This window comes from Phycodurus eques, chromosome 2 (assembly GCF_024500275.1).
Source record: "Phycodurus eques isolate BA_2022a chromosome 2, UOR_Pequ_1.1, whole genome shotgun sequence".
Classification (NCBI taxonomy): domain Eukaryota; kingdom Metazoa; phylum Chordata; class Actinopteri; order Syngnathiformes; family Syngnathidae; genus Phycodurus; species Phycodurus eques.
In genome coordinates, this window is record NC_084526.1 from 7,323,596 (window position 1) to 7,350,132 (window position 26,537).

General features: G+C 41.3%; 2 protein-coding genes across 4 annotated transcripts; one reads left to right on the forward strand and one right to left on the reverse strand.

Moving 5' to 3' along the window:
- On the forward strand, positions 1-13,273 carry gnao1b (guanine nucleotide binding protein (G protein), alpha activating activity polypeptide O, b). Its single transcript, XM_061665513.1, has 8 exons — positions 1-556; positions 736-778; positions 4,177-4,318; positions 7,896-8,056; positions 8,376-8,504; positions 8,598-8,727; positions 10,076-10,229; positions 10,302-13,273. The coding sequence occupies exons 1-8, from the start codon at positions 439-441 to the stop codon at positions 10,487-10,489; spliced, it is 1,065 nt and encodes a 354-aa protein (XP_061521497.1). The 5' UTR covers positions 1-438; the 3' UTR covers positions 10,490-13,273.
- Positions 3,616-26,507, reverse strand: cog4 (component of oligomeric golgi complex 4). 3 transcript variants are annotated; one of them, XR_009767312.1, is made up of 20 exons: positions 24,923-26,507; positions 23,476-23,558; positions 23,239-23,353; positions 22,844-23,018; positions 21,951-22,144; positions 21,761-21,866; positions 20,267-20,424; positions 20,139-20,197; positions 19,619-19,743; positions 19,415-19,533; positions 18,257-18,423; positions 18,003-18,171; positions 16,281-16,343; positions 16,090-16,203; positions 15,884-15,976; positions 15,727-15,810; positions 14,818-14,919; positions 14,405-14,533; positions 13,363-13,671; positions 3,616-4,342 (listed from the first exon to the last, which is right to left on the reverse strand). XR_009767312.1 is itself a non-coding variant. In XM_061665488.1 (19 exons), the coding sequence occupies exons 1-19, from the start codon at positions 25,055-25,057 to the stop codon at positions 13,537-13,539; spliced, it is 2,247 nt and encodes a 748-aa protein (XP_061521472.1). In that variant the 5' UTR covers positions 25,058-26,507; the 3' UTR covers positions 10,572-13,536. The 3 variants fall into 3 exon arrangements, 2 of the variants coding, with proteins under 2 accessions (XP_061521472.1, XP_061521459.1); XM_061665488.1 differs by lacking the exon at positions 3,616-4,342 and having other exon boundaries at positions 10,572-13,671; positions 25,001-26,507; XM_061665475.1 differs by lacking the exon at positions 3,616-4,342 and having other exon boundaries at positions 10,572-13,671.
- Positions 26,508-26,537: the final 30 nt, after the last annotated feature.

The following is a 26,537-nucleotide window of genomic DNA, read 5'->3' on the forward strand; positions in this document are numbered from 1 at the left end:
AAGACACTCGGAAATCATCAGCACCACCAACAGCAGGACCAGCGCCGCCCTGAAGAGAGAGTTAGAGAGAGAGAGAGAGAGAGCTCCAGACACCCCCGCCCCTCCCCTGCACACTCCCCACCTAACAACAACCTCAGCCCCGCAGCGAGGCTCTCTCACAACGACCCCACCCCGCCCCCAACCCCCCTGAGAGAGGGCACGGAGCGAGACACACACCGAGGAAGACGAAGAAGAAGAAGAAGGAGGAGGAGGAGGAAAAAAAAAAATCGAAGAAGACCGCTTCGGGTTGCCCTCAATCCGGGCCTACTAATGCTGTAGCAGAGAGAGGAAGAGCGACAACAGCGCACTGATTGAGGAGTCGGCGTCGGGGTGGACCAAGGCGGAACCCGGGGGGGGGAACACGACGCTTGTTCATTCGCTCGTTCGTTCGTCACCATCATGGGATGTACGCTGAGCGCCGAGGAGCGAGCCGCTCTGGACCGCAGCAAGGCCATCGAGAAGAACCTGAAGGAGGACGGGATGGTGGCCGCCAAGGACGTCAAACTGCTGCTGCTCGGTAAGACTCGCTCCCCTCTGCTAACCACCACCACCCCCTCCGCGAGCCGCCCTCCCTTCTTCCCCGCTTCCCACACCCTATCCCCGGTCGGGCCGGTGGTGCTCTCCGTGGTTCTGATTTCACCATTTGCCGCCTGCCGCCCCCCCCCACCCCCCCCCTCCCTTGTGTGTTCTTTCCAGGCGGTGGAGAGTCCGGCAAAAGCACTATCGTCAAACAAATGAAGTAAGTCCCTCTCTCTTTTTATGTAGATATATATATTTTTAAATGATTACTCCTGCCTATTTATGCTTTAAAAAAAAAAAAAGGCCTCGAAATTCCACCCCCCTCCCTCCTCCCTTGCCTCCTCCCTTCCCTTCCTCTCAGTTGAGCCGCCATGTTTCCAGAGGCCGAAGCCCGCGAGAAGTGCCCGGAGGTTGGAGCACCTTTTGGCCGAGGAGGAGAAGCCTCGCTCGGCTGGGTGCTGTTCGCTCGGCCCCGGTGCTGAAATGTACTTCACGAGGCTTTAGGGGAAGGGGGGGGGGGGCTTTCGGCGAGTATAGGACTGCAGTGTGGTGTAGTGTAGTGTGGGTGTTGTTCCTCTCTCCTCTGTGAGCGTGTGTTCGTGTGTGAGGTCAGCGCGGCTCCATTAGTGAATACCTCTGCTTTTAATCTTAATGGCTTTAAGTGCCCGATATCGGCGGGTGTACTTTGCCTATAAAAGCGGATTTACGTAGAAATATGGCTCGGAAAACCACATCTAAACCTAAGCTAAATCACCCTTTGATTTTTTTTTTTTAAATCACTGTTGTTGCTCGTTCCTAAACCTCTTAGTGAAGTTTCGAGATGTTTTCAGGAGAAATCACCCAGTCTATTGTATATTTTGTAATGTGAAGCTTCTCCGCAGTGCACCCTCCCCCTCCCTCGCGCCCCCAACATACCCCAATTCCCGTTTCTTTTCCTTCCTTCACCTATTTACCTTTGAGAGATCTGTTTTCCATGACGACCCTGAACGCAACACTTGGGGCCAAATTCTGTTACCTAGATTAGATGGAAAAATAAGTAGACAGACAGACAGACAGATGTTTGTGTGTGTGTGTGTACACACATGGGTTGATAGATAAATGATAGACTGATGGTTTGATACACACATAGAAAAGCCAGATGAACAGGTAGATATGTACAGTAGTTAGAAGGATGACTGGATAGGTAAATGGGGTGCTAAATGGGGAGGAAGATAGATAGATGGGTCGGAATGGATAAATGATAGAGGGATAGGTATATATAAATCTGAATAGCTAGATAGATGAGGGATCGGTAGAAAGCTGGATGGATGGATGACTAGATGATCATGATGGATAGAAAGCTAGATAGATGATAGAGGGATAGAAAGCTGGATGATTGATATATAGTGGGATTGACAAGTAGAAAGCTCGCTAGGTAGATGAATAGATAGAGGGATAGGTACTGTAGATAGATACATAGAAAATTATATATAGCTCGGTAGATAGAGTAGATACTGTAGAACGCTGGATAGATAGATAGACAGACAGACAGAATGATAGATAGATAGATAGAGAGTAGACTTTACACCGATTTTACCGGCCTGATCGGTATCGGCCGATAATTAGCATTTTATGCTGATCGGCTTTAATGTCATAATTCGACGATCTGATCAATGACGTCATTGATCGGTTCCGCAAAAGACATTTACTCTGCGTCGCCATTGTGCACAGTACATTTGAACCCAAAAGCTAGTTTATTTTTAGCCTTGTTGCATGTCTTTTGACGTAGTACTGCATTGTGATCGTGTAAAGCCTAATAAAGAGATGCCTATACAGCTGGATAGATGATGGAGGGATAGGTAGATAGATGGAAAGCTGGATCAATCAATAGATAGGTACACAGAAAGCTGAATTGATAAATGTATAGAGTACCGGTAAATAGAAAGCTAGATGGATTGATAGATAGATGATCAGTAGAACAAAAGATCTATAGATATATACAGTAGATGAATAGATGATAGATGGATAGGTAGATGGAAACCTCGATGGATGACAGATAGATGATGGGTAGAAAGATGGATGACTGGATAGATAGACAGGTAGATTAAAAAAAACTGGATAGCTAGATAGCGAAAGAGATACTGTCGATAGATGACAGGTGATAGATAGGTAGAAAGATGAATGATAGATTGTAGTGTACTTTATTCACCCCAAGAGGGAAATTAAATGGCTGTAACTATATGTATTTTACATGTATATCACATAGGACGATGATGATGTTAAATAATGTCTGCTGTGTTTTATGTGAGCTGGGCAGAAAAGCTTGAGAAAGACCCCCCCCCCCCCAAAAAAAATGGAAGGCTCAAAGTGGCTCATGTTGGTAACTACATAGCGGAGGTACAAAGTTAGCCTCACAGGATCTGAATAATTGAATTGAAAAAAAGCCAGCCCATTTGGGATGGAGGGAATGCACGAACTTGTGCTAGTCACTCGCAGATGCAGATATGTCAGACTTTCTATTTTTACACTTCAGTGTGATTGGTCCAAGCTGCGGATGCTGAAATGCTTTGAAAATGACATATTTCAGAATCAGAATCATATTTATTGGCCTACTATGTTAAAACAACACACAAGGAATTTGTCTCCAGTCGTTGGAGTCCCTCTCGTAACAAATTTACAGAGTGCAGAGAGGCATTATGCAAAATGAAGTTTGCAATAATGTAGTAATACTCATCGAATTGAATTGTGCAAATGATACAGAGTCCGTCCGATGCAATGGTAGTCTGTGACGTTTAACAAAGTTACTTATTAAAAGAAACAATAGATTTAAACATGATAATCTTAGTAGACAAACCATGCTGATGAAATTGTTGCGTAAACTACTAATGGTTATTCGTAGTCTGGACTCCTTATTAATTCAATCCTCTCTCGCTGTGGTTTGTGCATCTTATCCACTTCTCATCCATAATTACACGATTTTCCGCACAGCCAGCCACACAAAATATTAAAAAGCCCCCCTTGCTGGTTCTTCCATGCAGGAAATGTTGGACTGCGTAGTCACAATCACTTGAGTGATTTTTTTGTTGTGTATGAAGGTTAAACTCTCTGACGCTGGGATAAACACTTTACATTGAGTGAGTGAATAAAACACAATTTGTATGTGTAGGACAGGCTGATGACAGGAATAATAATAATGATTCATTCACCGTACGAACATAGTTAAAAGAAATCAAGCAATACAATAAAAATGATATGGGAAATGTTAAAGTGAGTAGGCAGAAAGGAAGTCATGCATGACCTCAAAGGGTTGGCGATAGTCTTTTATAAAAATAAATAAATAAATAAATAAATAAAAAGTCTGTCTTAAAATGGAACTGCACAGTTTTGTGCAGAGTGATGGATAAAGACTTAATTGCCAGTCATAAATTATACATTGCTTAAATAGCACAATAATGAATGTCCACTGCATAATACAGTCTTTTAGATGGACCCTTGATGCTGAGAACGAGTAAATCACTTGAGTATTTATTTATTTTATTTTTTTAATACTCCCCGAGGTAAAAAGACCAGTTGAGGTTCAACTGCAACATATGGCAGAATGGGACAATTCCTTGCGCTAATATATGTGTGCGCCTGCAGGATTATCCATGAAGATGGCTTCTCTGGGGATGACGTGAAGCAGTATAAGCCTGTGGTCTACAGCAACACCATCCAGAGCTTGGCAGCCATCCTGCGAGCCATGGACTCGCTGGGAATCGAATTTGGAGACAAGGATCGAAAAGTCAGTTGCCTCCGGCTTGAAATGCTCCATCACCGAAATGATGAGGGATGACAATAAAGAAATGTATTGGCAGAGGTTAAACAAATATATCTATTGAAACATTAGATATAAATACACACAGATATATACAATAATTTAAAAACAGTCTAAATACACCACTGAACAAGCCATTCCGAGATGGTCGGTTTGCATTTAAAAAACAAAACAAACAAAAAAAAACACTGCCTCGGATTTTTTTTCTTATATCAAATTATCATTTCTTATCTTTAAATATGATAAGATTCAAATTTAATAATGAAATAAACATATCCATATATATAATCATAAAAATGAAAACAACCTTGGACTAACCTGTGCTAGCACAGTAGTAATGTCAGAAATACAATTAACATTTGTTTGAAACGTGTTTCTAGAAAAATTAAGTACGGCGGCAACTGAGCATCAGGGGCGTATTTACTCACTTCGGCGCCCGAGACAAACCCCCGATTTTTAACATATTACTAATGTGTGAATCTGAGAAAATTCTCATTTCCAGAGCTGGATCTAGTCCTTAAAATCCTTCTTGAGGATCATCAAACAAGTGAATCATCTCAATGCTTTTACTGTAATAAGAACATTAATCAACATTTAATTTAGTTGACCATTTCAACCGCTTTACTACTCACATCGTGTGTCATGCTCCACGTCATCTCTACTGCATCCTCCTGGGATGAAACGGAACCGCAGTTCTACTGCAACCGGCAAGAGTGTCTAGCTCTTGCCGTTGTCGGTTACGCACATTCAATACGACTGTGAAAAAGGTTGGAACCTTGGTAGTTTTCTTAAAAAACGCTTAAACTCCGCTTAATTTTCCTCGCATGCACCAACAAGTTTGGTTTGCAACCCTCTTCCTGAATCAAGTCTGCGCATGTGCAGTAAGAAGATGGAATAGTCCACTGCATGTGAAGGGGAAGCAATCAAGGTTATGATAGATTAACCATGTTGGTGTGAATGAGAATGAGTGAGTGAATTAACAGTAAAGCAATAATAATTGCTTTAAATGAAAGAAAACTATCGGTCAGTCTTTATGAGACATTCGGGGGCCCCAGGTCATGCCTGTGTTTGCCTAATGTTACGTTCACCTCTGCTCTGGTATCGTGTGCATGCATGCATGTTCATGACAATAAAAGGTGATTAGTCTTCTTCTTCTTCTTCTGAGTGTGGACCGTCGTAAACCGAGGACTCCTGAGTAACGTTTTACAGGGTGTTTCAAAAGGAATTCCCGAGCTTGCATTGTATTTTTTTCCCCCTATTATTTGTGGTTGTTCTTTAATGTATGATCATTTAAAGTCACCATATGATGCGGAATGACTTCAAACAGGACTGTGGCTCCAGTCATTCTTTGCGATACCGTGATTTCACCAGGAACTCTTGTGGAATGAGAGACATAACTTCCAAGGTTCTTCCAAAGTCTTTGGTTTGGTACAGAGGACATGGTCCTTTAACCAAACTGAAAGGAAAAAAAAAAAAGTCACAGGGTGTTAAGTCGTGAATCCTGGACGCCCACGGCGACCCATCCATCTACCAGGGAAGTGGGCATTCAGCCATTTAATGAACGACAATGGCAAAATGTGAAAATCAAATCTTCCAACATTCTCTCAAGCACTGCTAACTAGCCAGATTTGATTTTGCGTCATGGTAATGTACATTTCGGCATTCACGGAATCATGAGGAATGAATGGACCCGCAATCCTGTCAGAAGTCATCTCACACCACACTGTTACTTCAATTCTCATACACTAAAGAACAAATACAAACTATTTTTTTTGGGGGGGGGGGAGGGAGCCTGATTTTAGATTCAATTAACAATTTGTTTTAAATTAGTTACATTTCAGTCATCCTGTGGTCCACTGTGTGCCGTTCCCAACATCAAAACTTTTGCCGTAACCCGAGGACTCCCTTTAATACCGTCTAAGTCAGTGGCTATCAAACTTTTTACATCAATTACCACTGAAAAAATACTTAGCTCCAAGTACCACCATAATTACCAACATTAAAATACTGTAAGTAGGCCTATGTGTTCATCAGAAACAAGGCAGTGATTTTATTACTCGAAAGTACATTTATTATTGTAGGCCACAGTAACATTGTGCACTTTGAAAATTAACAGTGCACTTAAATATCAGGGAAAATTGATTATGTTAAAATGTTAAATATGTAAATGTTAAAAACCAACTGATTAAAATGCAAATTATTGTGCTATACTTGAAAGTTGAAGACAACTTAACTGTACTTAAAAAATTTACTTTACTGGATTAAAAAACATTTAAACAGGCTCTATGCTTTATTCTAATATGATTGTATTTCATGTTCTAAATGGTGTCCATTTTATTTGCATTTAAGTGATTGTTTTACATAACACTAGAGTGCGCACGGGTATGAGTAGTGGTACTCGGAGCACAGTTTGAGAACCACTAGTCTTAATAAAACTCTTAGTAACATTCAGGTGGAGCCCCAGGCTAGAGGATTTATACTGTACTGATGCAAAGGACTACTTTTGACTAAATGAAGATCCTCAACTAACTTCTAGAGTTCCTTGGGATCAGGATGCCACCAGAAAATTCCATTAACTCCATTTTCCCTCTGCCATCATTGATACCATTTAGTGGTGGCATTACACAGAAAAAAACTAAGAAAAAGCAAATTACACTTGCAGAGTTTAAACGCCTAGTTCCCCTTAGACGAGGTCATACACACACACATGAATAAGGAGTTATCATCTGCCTCATGCAACCTCTGACATCTTGGTTTTTTTTTTTCACAGCAAAGTGATAACATATCAGACAGAGAGGAACAAGGTCTACTTTCTTATCCTGAACTAAAACAAAAGATTGCATGAGGTTATAATCAACATAGAATACATTTTATAAGTGCGAAGGCTTTCTAACAGGTAAGAAAAGTGGGGGTTTGCGATACCCACATCCCCATGGGTGTGACATTGCTGTCATTTACTACAACTACTACTACTACTAAGTTGGTTAAGCTTCTCTAGATATGCAAAGATACAAAGAAACTATTTACAACTCAAATAGTAAAATATATTTTCATAACGGCCCGGTGAACAAAGATAATTCTGTTCCAGAGGCACATTTTTTTTTCCCCTTTGCCCAAATTTCTGCTCAGTGCCAAAGTCCTAATTGTTACTATAACACATTAATGATCCCCAAGTAAACTGCTATAAAGATGGTCAGCATGCTACAGATTGCTTTTGTTTTGCTTCTGAATGTGGTGACGTGATTCAGCTGCTGCTCAGTGCAGGGGCGGATCACCCCAAAATCCTAAAAAAACCCTTGACTATTTGCCTTTCCACTTTTAACAGAAATCTATGACGTAGCAGTTTTTAAAAAATAAATATATATGAAAAATGGCTTGACGGATTGGTTGAAGCGTGTTTCGCAAATGAAGTAGAAGAATTTCAAAGTGGCCCATGAATTCTTTGATTTTGTTCTGTATGCGGCCCCCACAAGAAAAAGTTTGAACGCCCATGTGTCATATGAAATGTACCAACCCTAACAATTTATTGTTGCGTTATTTCCAGGCGGATGCCAAGCTGGTGTGCGACGTCGTGAGTCGCATGGAGGACACGGAGCCATACTCTGCGGAGCTTCTCAGCGCCATGAAGCGTGTTTGGGTTGACGCTGGGACTCAGGAGTGCTTCAACCGAGCCCGCGAATACCAGCTTAACGACTCGGCCCAATAGTGAGTGACACAAAATTACAAAAACAAAACAAACAAAAAATTTGCATTTAATGTTGGCGGCAGTTTTCTACAGGTACTAGGTACTCTGGTTTCGTCTCATGTTCCAAAAAGAAGATGCATGTTTGGTTACTTGTCCTTAGCTGTGAATGTGAGTGGGCTGGTGACAATTCCAGGGTGTACCCCGCCTTTTTCCCAAATTCAGCTGGGATAGGCTCCAGCTCACTCGGGACCCTAGAGAGGATAAGCGCGATAGAAAATGGATGGATGGAGGTTTAATGTTCCTGAATGATCCCCATTTCTTGCTCCTTGTCATCACTAGCTACCTGGACAGTTTAGACCGTATCGGGGCTGCAGACTACCAGCCCACAGAGCAGGACATCCTGAGAACCCGAGTGAAGACCACCGGCATTGTGGAAACCCACTTCACCTTCAAAAACCTACATTTCAGGTAGGTTCCTTCTATCCCTTTGCTTGTGGCTGTGAGCCCTTACTTAAAGATCAGGCTCAGGGATCCCAGCTTCCATTTGTTCTCTTTCTGCAGGCTCTTTGACGTGGGAGGGCAAAGGTCAGAAAGGAAGAAGTGGATCCACTGCTTTGAGGATGTGACCGCCATCATCTTCTGCGTGGCCTTGAGTGGTTATGACCAAGTGCTCCACGAGGATGAAACAACTGTAAGTGTGACGCCAATCAAGCCTTATAATCTTAAAAATAATCATTAACAAAAAAAACCCACAAAGAGCTGCAGAATTCACTTTCGACAAGCTTTGAAATGCATCTGGCTGTGATGATCTGGGAATATTGTACCTGTAATTCATTTGAATCCCTTTGTGGAGCAGTTTTGTAGTCTTACATTGATCGTGTAAAAACACAACAGTAGGCTCTTTGTCAGGCCATGCAACCAGTTCTCGTAATAAAAGTCTCTATAAAAAGAAGATAAATAGCTCTTCTAAATTTGGCCCAACAAAGAGAAGAGTGTTGATAACAACCCAGCCAAATTTGAATGATTAGAAAAACAAAGTACATGAGTTCTTAAAATCATGAAAAATCAAGCCGTTGTCTCTGCTATTAAACGTTGTGGGCGTGTCCGATGAATGCGTGAAAGCACCCCGCTGAAAAAATATGGATGCTACTTCGTCTAGCATCTCTCTTATGCCTACACATCCCATGTTTGAGCTGTGAAATTATATCCAATTAATGGAATATATCCCGCAGGAACGTCGCGGGCTTTCCATGCTGTAACAAGAGGTGCTAGCCAGCAGCTAGCATGTGCTTGGGCCTAGTTAACTCACAATTGCGACGGATAATCGCTGATGCAAACAAAGACGTTCAAGTTCATATATCTGGGGGGTGGGGTGGGGGGACAACACTGGGCCGCATTTTAACCACACCCAAAAGAATAAGGAAAACTGAACAGTTGAAAAACAGTAACGCTATATCTCCACAACTGAGTACTACATACTTGTTAGTCCTTGCAGTCCTTGTCCTTCCTTTCAGCAATTATCTTCAAACGTGTAATGTATTCAGAAACAAATCTCAGGATTTGCTTCACCTTCTTTAAGTAACATTGCATAAATCACAAACTTTTCTGTCATTTATCGTAATATAGTTTAATATATAGTAGGGCTGCAGAATTAATACACTACTTAACACTTGCATGATGCTAACGCAAATTAACATTTATGCATCATAATAACGCCTCAATGAACAGTATGTCCATCCAAGATGGGCACACCAGGACAGGCAACATTCAATTGGGACATTGTGACAATAACTGTTTAATTATTTTTCATTCCATTTAATTATGTCATTACTGTGTTTATGCTATTTTACCTCTTTGAAATTCACATTACTACATTTTTTGTTTTGTTGGGAAGGCTGGGACAGATTAATGGTATTTCTATACATTTCAATGGAGAAAGACAATTTGAGATGAGTGTTTTTGAGTGTGTTAAGACAATGAATTATACTCGTATCGCAAGGCACAACTGTAGTTTAGTGAAACAAATCATCTCGTGGCAGAATCGCATGCACGAGTCCCTCATGCTCTTCGACTCCATCTGCAACAACAAGTTCTTCATCGACACCTCCATCATCCTCTTCCTCAACAAGAAGGACCTCTTCGCAGAGAAAATCAAGAAGTCGCCGCTGACCATTTGTTTTCCCGAATACACAGGTGACAGTTTGGCTCTCTTTCCTGAAATCAACTTCCACGAAACTTAACGTGTGGTCCTCTCCTCGCCCGCAGGTGCTAACACTTACGACGATGCTACCGCCTACATTCAGGTCCAGTTCGAGAGTAAGAACCGCTCTCCCAATAAGGAGATCTACTGTCACCTGACCTGTGCCACGGATACAGGGAACATCCAGGTAGTGTTCGATGCCGTCACTGACATCATAATCGCAAACAATCTGAGAGGATGCGGCTTATACTGAGCACGGCTGTCGTCGCAGAGCCTGAGGCGTTATTGATCATTTTCAGAATACTTTAAAAAAAAAAAAAAAACAAAAAAAAAAAAAAAACACACACGCAAATATGTAATTCTACACGTCCGAAATGGACCCAAAGAGCTGCCGCCAGACATCACGTCAGATTCATGTCATGATTTTTGTGCCCTTCCTCTTCTTATGAGTTCACAACACCAGTTTTGTCTTTGAATGTTAATGATTTGTTGATGAGCGTAAACAAACAACTGGGGGAGGGGGCAGGAGCGACAGCACAAATGCAGTGCAGAAGGGGCAAAACACCCCAAATATTGTCTGGTGCTGCGTTTCTCAAAGCTGTAAGATGGCGGAGAACATGCTGATAATATAATCGCGGGAAGGCGCCATTGTTGTCTCTCCTTCAGAGGGCCACACACATGACTGAGTAGCCCGCAGGTCTGTTCCACTCCTTGTCTCTTGTACTTCAACAGAAAGAGACTATTATCCTGTGTAGAGTGGTCTCGAACCCGCCTCTGATTTGGGGGGGGGAGTCATATCGGTGCCAACCATCTGAGAACAGATTAGTATCATAGTTGGCTATTATTTAAGGTTATGACCATGGAATATTTTTTTTTTTAGTTTTTTATTTAAGCCTCATGCCCCTTCCTCCAACCTCCTGAATGCCACACATTTGATTTCCAAACGTACTTGTAGCCCTCAATGTGAATCTGTTTAGACATAGAAGACTGCACAAGGAGAATATCATTGCAGGCAGCCTTTGTCTGGGGAGAAACTATCATATTCCAAGCCTCTATCTTAAAACATTCTCCCCTCCCATCTATCATCATCATTCCCTTTTCACACACAGAAGTACAGCTCTTCATTTTCACCCATACACCGCATTCCTGTATACACATCTCCCCTCATATCCTATCCCTCCTCACCTTAAAAGCACCGTATTGTATATAAATATATTACGATTATACCAGATTTTTCTTTTTTTTACTGTGAATGTTTTTGTGCTGCACCCCATCTCTTATTCTCTAGTTCATTGGTTGCTCTCATGTGGAATGTTTGTGCTGAGCCAATCGAATGTTGTGTTTACATTAAAGCTACACTTTTCCTAACTATTTCCCGTGTGTGTGTGCGTGCGCTCATGCTCTCAAAATTGAAAACACGGTCATTTTGGGTTAGGTCGCAAAATGAGAATGGACCGCCACAAACGTGGAGATTCGGAGCAGCTCTTGCATGGCCGCGCTGGCTGGAACGTATTATCCAATCAGGATGAACGTGAAAAATGTGGCGCGGGCGAGCCAGTTTATTAGGTTAAAAGTGTTTCATCCTCACAGATGAGCGGCCATTAATTTATTGAATGACTGCTGGATCAGCTGTCTGACCCGCTTCTGTCACTTTAATGGCTGTGATGTTCATTACCGCGCTGCTTCGCCTTCATGGGGCGGCCTCCTTTCACGCAATTACAAGTTAGCAGGTTGGCAATCCCAGTGTGACACCATTAATAGACCTTTTAATTATACATTTAGGACTCTTCTCATATTTAACAAGAGTGCTTAGTCACATTTAGGTCACAATCTGCAACAGACTGATATCAGCTTTTCAAGTTATACCACCCAAGAGCAGTCTTGTAATGCAGTACAAATACTTTGTTACTGTAAAATGTTCTGTACATGACTTCGTCAGTAAGACTTCTGGCAACTTTCACTTTACTCCATTACATTTTCTAAATAAAATTAAACTTTTACTCTGCTACATTTCCTCTAATCCTCTTCATTACGTGTTACTGCAAAATAAAAATAAAATTACAAGAAAGCGAAGCAAAAAAAGTCCCGCGAGGCATCCAATTTACCCACATGCTGCTGACTGCTGCTCACGCAACACATCCAGCAGCACATGACGACCAAAACGACTGCAATGGTTGTGGCGATAACAAGGATGACGTAAGGTCAAGCCCTTGCAGCGTGACCCTGGTCAACAGGGACGAGCTCTCATTTTAAAATGACAGGAAGTCAAATCACTCAGGATGAGGAAATGAAATGAAACAGACAAGCTGCTGTGTGAGTTACTGGTTCAAGATAAACCCAAGCAACTAAACTGTCACACAAGTGGAGAAAGGAGCGTCTCATCGGACAAACTGCACTGCTACCACTGATGGTATTTGGTTTGACTAAATGTGTACATGCTAATGCTAATATAAGCGATGTTTCATATTTATTTGCAAGTGTTAATTGAATGTTACCAGTACTCTAGTTATCAGCTGAATCAGTTGCTTTACATGCAAATATGCTAACTTGTCAATGCTAAGTACCATGTGGCCTGTAAATGTGCTTTACAAATTAGCAACCTTTAGCTTGTTTTAGGTTAGCTCAGCATGTGCTGCTTATTTTTTGGTATTATGAATGCCTATGCTATTCGTTATTTAAGGTGTGTTTAAGAATTTCAATAAATCCCGTCAAATAACCCCACACATCTGTGAGCAGATTTTTTTAGGAAAGCTTTTCATACAGGAGATGAAGTGCCTCTTATACTAACCTCAAGTAACAGAAATATTGGCATACAACAACTCCCCATCCAACCCGAAGAAGCACATCGAGGTAGGTTAAATTAATTGATATTAATCCAGTGAAGCCAAAATGTCAATGTTTTTTTTAGTTATCATGGGCTTGTTTAGGCATATGGGTAACGTGACGGCCAGGCAACGAGTGCAAACTTCGCTCATTAGCCATGCAGATCTTTAACTACTGTATGCTAATGAGGTAAAATAGACAAAATAAAAACAAACGTTTGCTTAAAAAAAAAAAAAAAAAAAAAAAAACTTAATTCCATTACTTAATTACATTTAATATCAGATAATTACTTTTGATACTTACCAATCAGACACTTTTACTCAAGTAATATTCTACAGGATGTCTTCCAGTTGACAGCCCTTCATCCTATAGCACCGGAGAGTGCAGCAAATATCCAACAACAAGAAGTTTGCCCGATCTGTCAACTTTTTTTAAAAGCCAGGATTGTCTTTGTAAAATTCATCATAGAGTGACGAGTCACAGTCGCAGCCTCTTGATATCCTCACTTCGGAAGTCAATGCGCAGAGCTAGAACCTGACGCACCTCTGCCGGGGTCAAACGCCACGTCAGGGGGCCCGAGTTTGGCCCCCAGTAGTCCAAGATCTCGGTTACCTGCGGGACACAGAAACGAAGTACAGTTAGCATTCCGGACCAACCTGCAATAGGTACAAAGGGAACCATAAAAAACAGGATATAGCGAGGAACACTGTACCAGTGCAAGTGTATATAGTGTTGTAATCTCTCTTTGAATTATTTCGATGCAAAATGTTGGATGAAAACAATTTTGCTACTTAGTGGGGCACGAGGTAGAATATGAACGCTAGCTCCAATTTTGTTTAACATGAATGCAAGATTTAAAATATGGTTCAATATACTGTAATACAATCAATTCACTGGACACTTGATTTGGCACAAAAAGCTGTATCAAAAGTCGCCGAGCTAGTGTAGCTTTTATGAACCTTGAGTTTGTACACCCAGGACTAGTCACCAGTCGCAGGGCACATATGGACAACCAACCATTCACACTCACATTCACAGCTATGGACAATTTAGAGTCTTCAAATGAACCCAAAATTCTTGTTTTTTGGAATGTAAGAGGAAGCCGAAGTACCCGCGCAAGCGCAAAGGGAGCGTGACTGAAAACCCTACTGAGAGACTCCAAACCCGAACCTCAGAATTGCGAGGCAGATATGCTTACCACTAGCTCACCACACTGCGGGGCTAATCCTATGGCATGAAAGGCGAACATCACTTGCCTAAATGGTTAAATCTTTACCCGCTAATGGCGTAGAACGCAAAACCAGACAAGTGTGTGTGTGTGTGCGCGTTACAGAACATCATTTACCCGCTCCAGGTTGAGGATGGTGGCCATCTGTGTAAGACGAGCGAACTTGTCCCTGATGGTCCAGGTGGTCACAGTGGTGAGATAGGCCACAAGGGAACGTAGCTCTTTATCAAACTGCAGCCCTCCCAGCTGCAAGAAAAACACCCACGCTTAGCTGTTTTCTTTTATCGAAGATTTTCAATTAAGCGCACTCCCCAAACGCTTCTAATTTTACCAACTATTTGCAGTGGTTTTCTATTTATACTATCAATAAACACATTGTTGGAACTGGAACTGGAGAGTCTATCACTACAGTTCCTCTCCCTGAGAGGAACTTAATGAATTATTGCTGAGGGCTTTTCATCATTTACACGTGAGCCATGTGCTGGACAAAATGCTTGCTTGCCACCTTGTGGCCGAGCTGGGCTGCTCACCCTGCTGAATGAGCATTTGAGGACCATCTTCTCCATCTCGATGGATATCAAGCTGGTCATCAGGCTGGTCAGCGTGTCGTAGATAACAGGAGAGAGGGTTGTCTGGTGATGAGATGGAGAGGAAGTTTTTATAAAAAATAAAAATAAAATAATTGCTGTAGAAACTGCGTGAGAATGCTGAAGAGGTGACGCTGAACTGAAATGATCTGGAATTCATTGAATTGTTGAAATGTAGACTTGAAGTTGGAATGGTTTGAATCAGTCAAGAAACGTGGCAGGAGGAGGCAAACGTAAAATCTGTCTTAATTTGGGAATTTTACTGTGATAATTTGGGGCTGTGATAGAGTTCCCAAAATGTCTTCAATAAACTGAATATTTATATCAGTCAAGAAATGTAGGAGGAGGCAAATATGTAAAATATATCAATTTGTCAATTTCATTGTGAACATTTGGGGAATGTGTAAAATAGTTCCCACGATGTCCTGAATGAGCAGAACAGTTTGAGTTTGGAATGGTTTGAATTGGTCAAGAAATGTGGGAGGAGGAGATACACGTGTAAGAATCTCTGATTTGGGAAATTCTACTGTGAAGATTCGGGAATTTTAAGAATAGGAATAGTTCAAGATGTCCTGAATAAGTGGGACAGTTTAGCGTTGGAATCAGTCAAAAGTGGAAGGAGGAAGTAAAGGTGTAAGAATCTCTTAATTTGAGATTTTTACTGTGAGAAATTGGGCAATTACAACGTGAAAGTGCATGATGTGGGAATTTCTGGATTGTGGAATGTCGTTCCCAGAATGTTCTGAATGAGCTGAGCTTTTATGGGTAGAATAACGTGTATGATTGCCCTTCAGCATTCCCAAAGCAAACCACTCAATGATGAGGAAGCCTTGATTTTTACAGTGCAGACACCTTGAACTCGGCCATCAGCTGCTCCAAGTTGACGATAAGCTGCTGCACCCAGGGGTCGTTCGCTTCGTAGTCATTGAACTCCTCCTGTAAGCGATAGCGGCGGTTATGGGGGATGCTTCAAGGCAGGCCATGGTAAGTCGGTGAGTCATTGTATGACCTCCTCTATATTGTGCGAGATGGACAGGAAGCCGCTGATCCAGGGTTTGACTTGAGGCTTTATGGCTGTCGTGTTCAACTCAGTTAGGCCCTCCTTAGAAAGCAAAGTCAGATCTATTAGAACATGCAATAATCAGCACTGCCATCTGCTACCGGTAAGACAACCCCCTGCTGTGAAGCTCCAATATGTGTTTTTGTGTCTCCAACCTGCAAAAGGTCCCTGAACTTTGCAGATGTGTTGACAAGGTCTGACAAGCAGCTCTCAATCTTGGCTCGGTCACCGGAACTGGCCCCCTGACTAAACAGTTTGGAGCAGTCGTTCTGCACATGGGATGCAAAAATTAAGAGATTAAGCTGAGGAATATGGAGAGAATTTAAGCACATTGTATGAATGTTACCTCGAGGTTCCTCTTCAAAGTTGAGATGTTCTCACTGCACACCTCTGCATTATTGAGAGTCACCTGAAATCGACAAATGTCACAGTCGGTAAGCTCCGGTCCTATTAAGGTTGTTTTTCCTCTTCACTCACAAACTAACTTGGATTGGAAGGGAAAAAAACACCTCCTGTAAACTAGTGAAAGCATACATGGTCTATGTTATATTAGAGGTGTGTCCATCATTAAACAATGAGTATTATTTATTATTTTATTTTATTATTATTTATGTATTACTGTTTACTACCAAGTTGTCACTGCCCAGTGTTGATCCTTGCCAAGTTGCAGTGGTGCCTTGAGATACGAGTGATCCAACTTGCATGTTTTTCGAGATATAAGCAGTGATTCGTCTTTTTTTTTGTTTTGCTTTGACTTGCGAGCAGACAATTTGAGATACGACCGCCATGTGGTGGCAGTGGACTCAACACACAACAAGCAGCAGATTGGCTGATAGTGAACAATTCTTTAAAAAAAAAAAAAAAAAAAGAGGCTTCAAGTTGTTTAAAGCCACTCTGGCAAAACTAAACAAAGATAATTACACATTGTCTATTTAAAACAACCACATAGCTTTGTCTTAAAAATGCCTCCTTAACTTTATGTTAACAAACAAAGCAAAATGCAATAAATAGGTTAACGAACAGGATCAATGTGCTGGTGTTAAAATGCTTTAAATAATGATATTTGAACACAAATAGTGCAAAGTGTAGACAGACAATATAATACTCACATGCATATATTCTTTATCCTCTGCGAAAAATGACTAACATTATATCTATAATGTTATTACGTTATATTTTCATAAAGTGCAATATTAGAGTGCTATTTTTCTTATTGAAAAAACTATGGAAAATTTGAGTATCTGCGCAACTGAAATGTGTCACTTGAAACGTACACTTAAAAAAACAAACTTTTTTTTTTTTTTTAAATGGAATATTGGGATTCAATTGCAATTGGGCACTTGGACATGCAGTGTGAATTCAGTCAGAGAAATTCTTTGTGTGCGGAAAATAGACTGACAGTAGAACAGTATAAAAACTTTGAGTGGCACAAAATGGCATCCGCTTCATCATTTTAGACATTTTGTCAAAGCCGTGAGGGTTTGATAAATTGTCCATCCATCCATTTCTCCTCACTAGGGTCGCGGGCTGCCGGAGCCTATCCCAGCTATCTTTGGGCGGTAGGCGGGGTACACCCTGAACCGGTCACCAGCCAATCGCAGGGCACATATAAACAAATAATAATTTGCGCTCACAATCATTCCTACGAGCAGTTTAGAGTTCCCAATCAACCTACCATGCATGTTTTTGGGATGTGGGAGGAAACCGGAGTACCCGGAGAAAACCCACCCAGGCACGGGGAGAACATGCAAACTCGACACAGGCGGGCCCGGGATTTGAACCCCAGTGCCCAGAACTGTGAGACAGATGTGCTAACTAGTCGTCCACCGTGCCGGCTCGATAAACTGTAATATAGCAAATTCCATGAGTACAGCTTTCATCCCCTTGAAAATTAGAATACATGAGGACAAGCTGAAGATCTCCAATGAAATACATTATGGCTATCTACAAATGAGTTTTAGTTTTATTTCCAAACAGGATGGCGTAGATTTTGGTTTTTTTTGCTCATTTTACAGTCCTATCAACTTTTTAGATCCACAATATATATGTTGTTGTGCATTGATCTCACCAAAAAAGCAGCCTTGGCATTTTCGGCGCTCTCAATGTTGAACTCTGTGTTGAACTTGCCCTGCTGTAAGCTGCTCTGCATCAGGCTGACTGCACTGCTGACGCCGCGCTGGATGTCCTGCAGCGTGGTGGCTGGGAAGCCCTGCCTCAGCTTGTTGTACAACACCTCCCTGGCAGGTGAGGGCCACAATCATGAGATCCCAACAAGTAAAATGACAATCCGTGGTGTGTTAAGAGTGTTTCTAATATGCGAACCTGAAGTCGGACTCGAGCACTGAGTTGGCGTGGTTGATCATTGCGCAAAGGCAGTCGATGCTGGAGCTGGACAGAGCTCGGCTGATGCACTTCTTTACGATGTAGAAACAATCATCCACCATGCTGGACGTCAGCTGACTTTTCTCAAATGTGTCAATTGTAACAGCCTAATAAGAAAAATATACATAAATAGTACACCTAGTGTGGGTAATAAAATGCAATAGCAATTTTTTCATAAAATTATTAACATCACTATGACAGGAAAACTATTATCAGTCGGCCCATTGAACCGTAAAAAATAAAGTACACCTATGAAGGTCTGCCTGTTTATAATACATCACCTGCCAAAATATTGACTATTGGACAATCCAATCAGCTGTATTAAAAGCATGCATTTAATAAGTACATACAGTGAACCCCCTCACCTATTCACAGTTTTCTATTCACAAATGGACCTAATGTGTTTTTTCCCTGTTGAACCATTTGGATGTATTTTTTTTTTTTTTTTTTTTACTCTTTCTGTAACGCCCTAAAATTGATGATGCTCGTCAAAGCCCTGGCTAGTAGTAATTGGTGTCAAGGAAGTATGTTGACGTGATACATGTCGACTGTTTTAAGATCTATGTTGGGTAGGAGCTAGGTTTAGCCTGGGTTGTTAGCAGACATTATTGCGAGTCTTCGCCACAGGTGTATGTTTTTGCTCTGCTCAGTGGCTATTAAAATGCTCAAGCTAACAAACGACTAATGTCTTGTTAATGCTTGACAACTGCTATTTTTATGCGTTGCGAAAGCGACGTACATCAATCAAATCTGTAAGCCATTTACGGGTATTTAAGGATAATGTTGTAGTATGAGTTTAAAATGACATGAAAGTGTTTTGGGATCATATTTTAGTTTGTGTTTGAAATGTTACTAGAGGCAATTATAAACAATGAATAGTGGCGAGTTACTGTACTTTGTCCTTTACATGGAGCAAAAAAACAAAACAAGACACCACTCATACAATATACAACAACAAAAAAACTGTTAACTGAAATGCTCTCCTGACAGTGTCATTATTGTACTTGTAAAAGTAGATTTTTGGGAATAACTCTTCATCTCTTTACACTGTCCACATATACAGTGTGTCTAAATTATACATAAAACAGAGAAGTGAACCTTGTTGACAGACTCCCGCATGTAGTACTCCTCCATTGGAATGTAGTATCCGATCAGCTCCTGCATGTTCCTGCTCAGTACGCAATGTTTCAGCAGCTTCTCCACATTCTGGTGATGTTCTGATCGACAAACACACACTCAATTATTTCAAATAACTACATTTTGAATGTCAAACAGACAACCGACAGCTCATGTATAACTTACCCGCTGTGATGCTCTGACCGTCGCCAACTTCGAAGTCGGCCATTATACGTCGGCGCAGAAAGCGCAGGTAAAGCTCCGCCCTCGCGTTCATTAAAGTAACTTCTGCCAATACAGGGTCCAGCTCTCTGTTCAAGGCAGACACAATGACTAGACACAGCAATTCTCATATTTTGGCCTGTCATGTAGCTAAACACTGTAACCAAAATATTAGAAAATACCTTTCAGCATTATTCAAAGTACAACTACAATAAAGATATCGTTACATTAATCTGATGTCGTCATTCAGAATTTAGCGGTATTATCTTGAATGATGATAATTATTTTTATTTATAAGCTCCTTTCAAGGCATTCAAGGTCACCGTACAAACATGGAAAAAGAAAACAAGCAGTAAAACAAAATAACAGAATACATTTAATCAATTAATCAAATATTATGGGTAAACCGGCAGTCCGGAATAGAAAGTGGATCTAGTTAGGTGTATTTAATAATGTGGCTGGAATCTGTATACCCAAACAATACCTGGGCTCAATCCTCTCCCCGGGGACACTTTTCATCATGCTGCTCTGGACAATCTGAAACTACAGCAGGCATTCAGAAGGTGTCATAATATAAGCTACAAGACCCTTAATGTCAAATCAGATGCATACTTTGCAGAGGTATCCTCTTTGCTGCATGAACTTGTCCACTATCTTCTGGGTCTGTTGGTCACATTCTTGCTGCAGGTGAGTGATGAGTGTGTAGAGGTGGCCTGGACCGTAATACGTCTCTACGATAGGCTGATGGGTCTCAACGACACGAGCAATGCCTGCAAATGACCAGGTTTGTTTCATATAATATATAGCACTGGCCAAAAATCTTAAGGGGCACTTGATATGTTATTTTAGCAATTATACAGCATAATGACCAGACAACTGGAATGTCACACAAACAGAAGTGGAATGAATATTGGTATTTATGTTTGTTTGCTAGTTATCAAGTTACTTCCTGTTTCAAGGATGATGATGAAGAGATGTCGTTATAAATTAAGGGGTGGATTGTTCCATTAATACCAGTGATTCAGACAGTGAAAATAAAGTCTTGCATTCGCACCTTAATCCAGATCCTTATCAAAATTATAATTTTTTGTGTAATCTTGCTTATCACTGTGTTCTACTATCTACAGGACGTTTTGAAAAAGGTCATCAAAAACATCCATCCATCCATCCATCCATCCATTTTCTCATTAGGGTTCCAGGTTGCTGGCGCTTATCCTAGCTGACTTTGAGGAAAGGCGGGGTCTTCCCTGGACTGGTCGAAAGCCAATTGCAGGGCACTTGCCACACACAAAGCAATGTGGCCAAAACCGACTGAGTTGTTGGGCAGTGTGCCCGCTTCAGCAACGACTTTTCATGAGTGGCTGCCCATTGGCCACTGGTTTTGCTGCGATTCAAAATTTTTAATCGTCAGTGAATGCAGTCAATCAAAAATGCGCAAGCTTTCACAAAAATAAATAAATAAATACAGTTTCTGGGTTCTAAGCATAATCATGACCAGCTGCATCCAAGCCATATCATTAAAGTTTATATATTAACTATGTTTATAATTGCATTTGTATCTGTGGCTAGCAAGCAAAGTGTGGAGAGTTTCTGTTGTCGAAACACCCAGTGCAGTCAGTAAATGAGGCGCTCAATGATTGCCAACAGCCAAAATATCTACACAGTTCCTTGACAATGGCACCATGTTTTTGTGGTTCAATAGAAAAAAATAAAAACAACAACTATATACTGTATGTAGCGTCTAAACTGATAAAACATTGCAGTTTTCAATGTGCGCTGCTCAACTGCTTGGTGTGCAGCGAAGAGTTGCCTACTGTCATTTTTTGGGTGATGGTCCACTTCAGTCGCAATAGGCTGCATTGCTTGGTGTGCGGTGGGCCTAACATGCATGTTTTTGGCATGTGGGAGAAGCTTGAGTATCGGGACGAAACCCATGGGGAGAATATGCATTAGCCACATGAATTGAACCCCAAACCTCAAAACTGTGAGGCAAACTTGCGAACCACTCCAGTAGACCACAGTGCTGCCCAATCATAAGAACAACAAAGCTAAAATACCTTTATATTCTGCAAAATGAGAGACATGGTATCAATTCTGTATGCTCACCTTCTAGCAATAGTGTCAGAGTATCTGCAAATATGAGTGGAGCTCTTTTCTCGCCCAAGTCTCCTCCTGTTGCCAAGAGCAGGTTCTCTTCTGCTTTGGAGGCAAGCTATGGGTGAGAGTGTGCGTGTGTGAGTCAGCCACATTCATACCCTCAGACCACACATTTCCATTTCCCCGATTCCGTACTGACCTGACTGCGGAGATACTGTCCAAAGCGGGCGAGGCCCTGCTCGTGGAGGCCCAGCAAGGGGAAGATCTTGAAAAACCTCTCCACCTGTGCCAGGTCTACCGCTGCCACAGCTTCATCCAACTTGTCAGCTACGATGACCTTCAGTTTCTGCTCAGCCTCCTGCAGCAGTTGCAGACTGGCATCCACAGTGCTGCCTGTACAAGAATATGAGGGTTACAATTACAGGAAAATAAGATAGCCCATGATCTGCTCTGCCACAACACTTGCACAAAAATGAAAATATAATAATGCTCAGTTTTGATTGCCACTGTTAGAGAAGTATTTAACAATATGTTTATTATTGTGACACTGCACTGCATCATATAGAGGTCTGATTCTAATATTGTGCACCTCTAGCAAAATATAACAAATGTAATGCACATATTGTAAAATTAATACCACTCTGACAGTGCTAACAAAATAAAATTGTACTATTAGACTACATGTGCTTTATCGGCTACAGGGAGAATGTATTTTTTTTTTTTTAAGAAAATGATAAAATCAATTAATTTATTAATTTATTATTTGTTTAATATTATGGGCTGGAATAAGCCCTCTAACTGTTTTAAACTCTTCTTTCCATGCCAGAGTTTTACTGGTCAAAAAAACATGTATGCACAGCGAAGGCCTGTATATTCGCCGCTCAGCAATCGTTCAATGTTTTAAAATTATTGCTATACCGCATCTTGGTGGCAAAGAACTGTGCTGAGTTGAGTTGATGAGCTTTACTGAGACACACATTGTAATTTGCCGCCATCTTGTGGTATATTGATGCTAAGGAACTACGTCAACTAATCAAGCAGAACTTGACACTACTTGTTTACTAGAGTTAACATCAGAGTTATTTTACATACTTTCTTCTCCCTGCCTGCTCAGCTCAATAACTGACTGGTCCAGAGAAAGGTATCTGTGAATGTGGGCAGCAGCCTGCTCATAATCTTCATTATGCAGAGCTGTCTGCACGCCGTCCGTACAGAACTTCAGATCCAGGATGTCATCAGCACGCTGGATAACGTTATACAGTCTTGTCTATAAAATCATAAATCAAAATTAGAAATTTATACAAAATTGTAATACTGTATATTTTATTAATTTGAGAAGCCCATGAATTTATATTAGCCTGTTACAGATTATCTACAATACACATGCAGACTAAATGTGTGCAATTGTAAAGCGTCTTTGAATGCCTTGAAAAGTGGTATGCATTATCATTATTAATACTTTTGCCTATGTGAGCAGATGAGTGTACCTTAGCCAGGTCTAGCTGTCTAACTTTCCGGCTGACATTCTCTGCTAGGCTGCAGGTGAACGTGATCATGCCGGACAGCTGGCTGGCATCTCCTCCGATCAACTGTAGGTTGGGCCTGGGTAATGCAGAAGCAATGCATGTCATGTCAGCCCAGACTTTCTTATGTAAAAGAAGTCAGAGTGTAGTTTAAGGCCTGACGAGCGTGATAATGACAGGATAGACGGCTAAAAATTTTACCCCATCCTCTGGAGTGCCAACATTTTTGTGTGAATGGTTCCCTCCTGTCCCATCAGTTGTTCCAGTTCAACCTCCACTGCTTTCTAAACCAAACCAAAGACAAACAACAGAACGTGTGAGTACTGAGCAACATCAAAAGGTAAACGTTATAAATGGTACTGTCCATCCATCCATTTTCTGAGCCGCTTTATCCTCACTAGGGTCGCGGGTGTACTGGAGCCTATCCCAGCTGTCATCGGGCAGGAGGCGGGGTACACCCTGAACTGGTTGCCAGCCAATCGCAGAAAAGGTACTGTGGTGAGTTTAATTTGTTGCCTGACTGAAATCATCTTTCCTCATTGAAATGAATGGAAAATCATCGGTTTCACCCAGCCAACTAAGCTCCAACAAAAATGTTGTAACATGTTTCTTTTAGTAAACAAAATAGCACAATATTTTACTTTATAAAAAAACTACAGTAATAACAAATAGAATGGTGCATCATGATTAATTAATTGTGCGGCTCCTTCGGATGTGCGTGCCTTGGCCACTAGGGGTCAGTATAAAAGATACATACAGATATAGTGAAGACAGACAAATGCTCAGTCAGCTGCAGTGACAGTCGTTTTTTCGCAGCAGATGAACAATATATGCAATATTGTCTGGCTACATGAGTTGCTGCAACATTTGTGTTCAAATATCAGTTGCTAACGAGCGTTTTCAGAGCCAGAAAAAAAAAAAAAAAAAAAAAGTGAAGCAGCACTCTGTTCCTATGCTCCTCAAATGTGAAACAAACTTCCAGAACACCTGGAATCTGCATAATCTGGCCTGATAACTTTATTGTTCATTGTTGCTTTTGGGGATTTTATCTATATTGTAATCTTTTCATTCAATCTTGTTTTTGATCATTATTTCTTTGCCTCTGTATAGGACTTGGACTTTTCTTGTGGGTGAATGGTGTTATACAAAAACATTTGCATTGCCTTCACAGTGTAAATCTACTAACGCATACATGGTTCAGTTTTGATAGACACTTAGCAATACCAGTATGTTTTTCGATAGCTGTGTGTGTTTGGTTACTTTATTTAGCTGTACGAGAATTGGGGGAATAAACAACATTGGCTGCATTTTTGGCAGATTTTTTATACTGTCCACTACAGCTTTTGGATTTAATATTACTTGATAATGGAGGACTTCACGACTTTAACCGTTGATTAACAAGTAGCTAGCAGACCTGACATAAGACCTAAGAAGCCACACAACATAGCCGGGCAGCCTTTCTTCTGCATTGTCTCCAAACTATTGACATTTAACACCAAACGTAACTGCTTCGGGTGTTCTTTTCAGAGGTGAAGTCTTTGAGGATGTGCCTTCACAAGCCTACACCCGGAAGCTTACCTAGCATAGCTGCACACGTCAAGCGTACTTCTCACCGTTTAAATGTCACCAATTGTTATTTTATACCAACCTCTTCAACACAGAGCTGCTGATAAACTCTCTCCAGGTCGTCCAGCTCCGTCAGTGTCGAAATAGTGTCCATACTTACAGAAGATAGATTGCCAGAATCGCATCTTTTGGCTGGGACGGATACGCTGTCAGCCATCTTTAAACGCTAATCAACACTACTCCGCGGTTGTAGTCTGTTAGGCGCGACAACTTCGCGTCGCCGCCTGTAAGTAACTCAAACATCATTGGCTACAGAGTACAAAAATAATAAAGTGAAATGCTAATAATATCTTTATTGCACAGCTTGTGCAGTTTTGCCTGTGAGTCATTCGCCTTGAAAAACTCGTATATATCCCACGCATGCGAAGTGTGGCTAAAAGCAGTAGTACTACATAACACAAACAGCCTATAACGCTATACCAGATATTTAACTACAGACTTTGTATCTGCTACATTTGTCTTAAAGTAACAAAGGGACAAAATTTGACCCTGAAAAACTTCAGGGTCAAAATTTGACCCTGAAGTTTAGTTTTTAGTCGATAGTTTTATTTCAAAGCTTTGTGTTGTGTGAAAACAATATCAGTTTTTTCGTTCACTCGCCTAAATTCTGAGCAGGCACCACGAGTTCAGTTCCTCAGTGACCGTGTGACTGTGAGCAAGAATGCTCGTCTATGCGTCTTTATGCCCAGTGTGATTGATTGGTGCCCGCGCAGGGTTGTAGTCTGCCGTTCGCCTTCTGTCAACCGACGTTTGATATGGCTCCCGGCAACCCCGGGACAGGATAAGCGGTATGTAAAATGGATGGATGAAAAGGCACAAAAAACAACAACAACAAAAAACAGTGACATTTATGTGTGTATAAAACACGCTTGGGGGGGGGGGGGGGGTCCAGTATCAAAAAGGCATACGAAGCACATTTGATTAAAAGCGAAGTTACTCACAAAAAGTTGGGGATATTTGACTTTCGGGTGAAAATCCACTATAACCTTGACAGGTGAATTTAATTTGACCTCCAAACTATTGATTCACAAGTCCAACTGTAAAATGTTTGGGAAGCCTACTTTTTGCCAAGGGCATCCACTTGTATTACTTTTTGTGACTTTTCCAGCACGGCACGGTGGACGACTGGTTAGCACATCTGCCTCACAGTTCTGAGGACTGAGGTTTAAATCCCATCCCCGCCTGTATGGAGTTTGCATGATGTGCCTGTGTGGGTTTTCTCCAGGTAGTCCAGTTTCCTCCCACATTCCAAAAAACATGCGTGGTAGGTTAATTGAAGACTCTAAATTGCCCCTAGGTGCGAACGGTTGTTTGTTTCTATGTGCCCTGCGATTGGCTGGTGACCGGTTCAGGGTGTACCCCCCCTCTCGCCCGAAGATAGCTGGGATAGGCTCCAGCATGCCCGCAACCCTAGTGACGAGAAGCGGTACAGAAAATGGATGGGACAGACCTTTCCAGTCAATCTCTGTCGCAATCTGCTCATAATACAGTGATACCTTTGTGTTGCTCTCATAATGTCAAAATAAGCACAGCATAATGAAGAGGACTGTTTAAATACCAATTTTAATTCAACAGGATTTCTGTGGGGGTGGGCGGGGTCAATTCAGGCATCAAAACTCTTGTGAATTTTGCCATTC

Bases quoted from the DNA above. Each gene is read 5' to 3' on its own strand.
- gnao1b (XM_061665513.1), top strand. From the start codon at position 439: ATGGGATGTACGCTGAGCGCCGAGGAGCGAGCCGCTCTGGACCGCAGC. The intron at 8,505-8,597 runs GTAGGTTCCTTC...CTCTTTCTGCAG, and splicing joins TTCAAAAACCTACATTTCAG to GCTCTTTGACGTGGGAGGGC. The intron at 10,230-10,301 runs GTGACAGTTTGG...CCTCGCCCGCAG, and splicing joins TTGTTTTCCCGAATACACAG to GTGCTAACACTTACGACGAT.
- cog4 (XM_061665475.1), bottom strand. From the start codon at position 25,057: ATGGCTGACAGCGTATCCGTCCCAGCCAAAAGATGCGATTCTGGCAAT. The intron at 18,172-18,256 runs GTTCGCATATTA...CTCACCTGCCAG, and splicing joins GTGCTCGAGTCCGACTTCAG to GGAGGTGTTGTACAACAAGC. The intron at 14,534-14,817 runs GTGAGCAGCCCA...TTTTTCTTGCAG, and splicing joins TCAAATGCTCATTCAGCAGG to CTGGGAGGGCTGCAGTTTGA.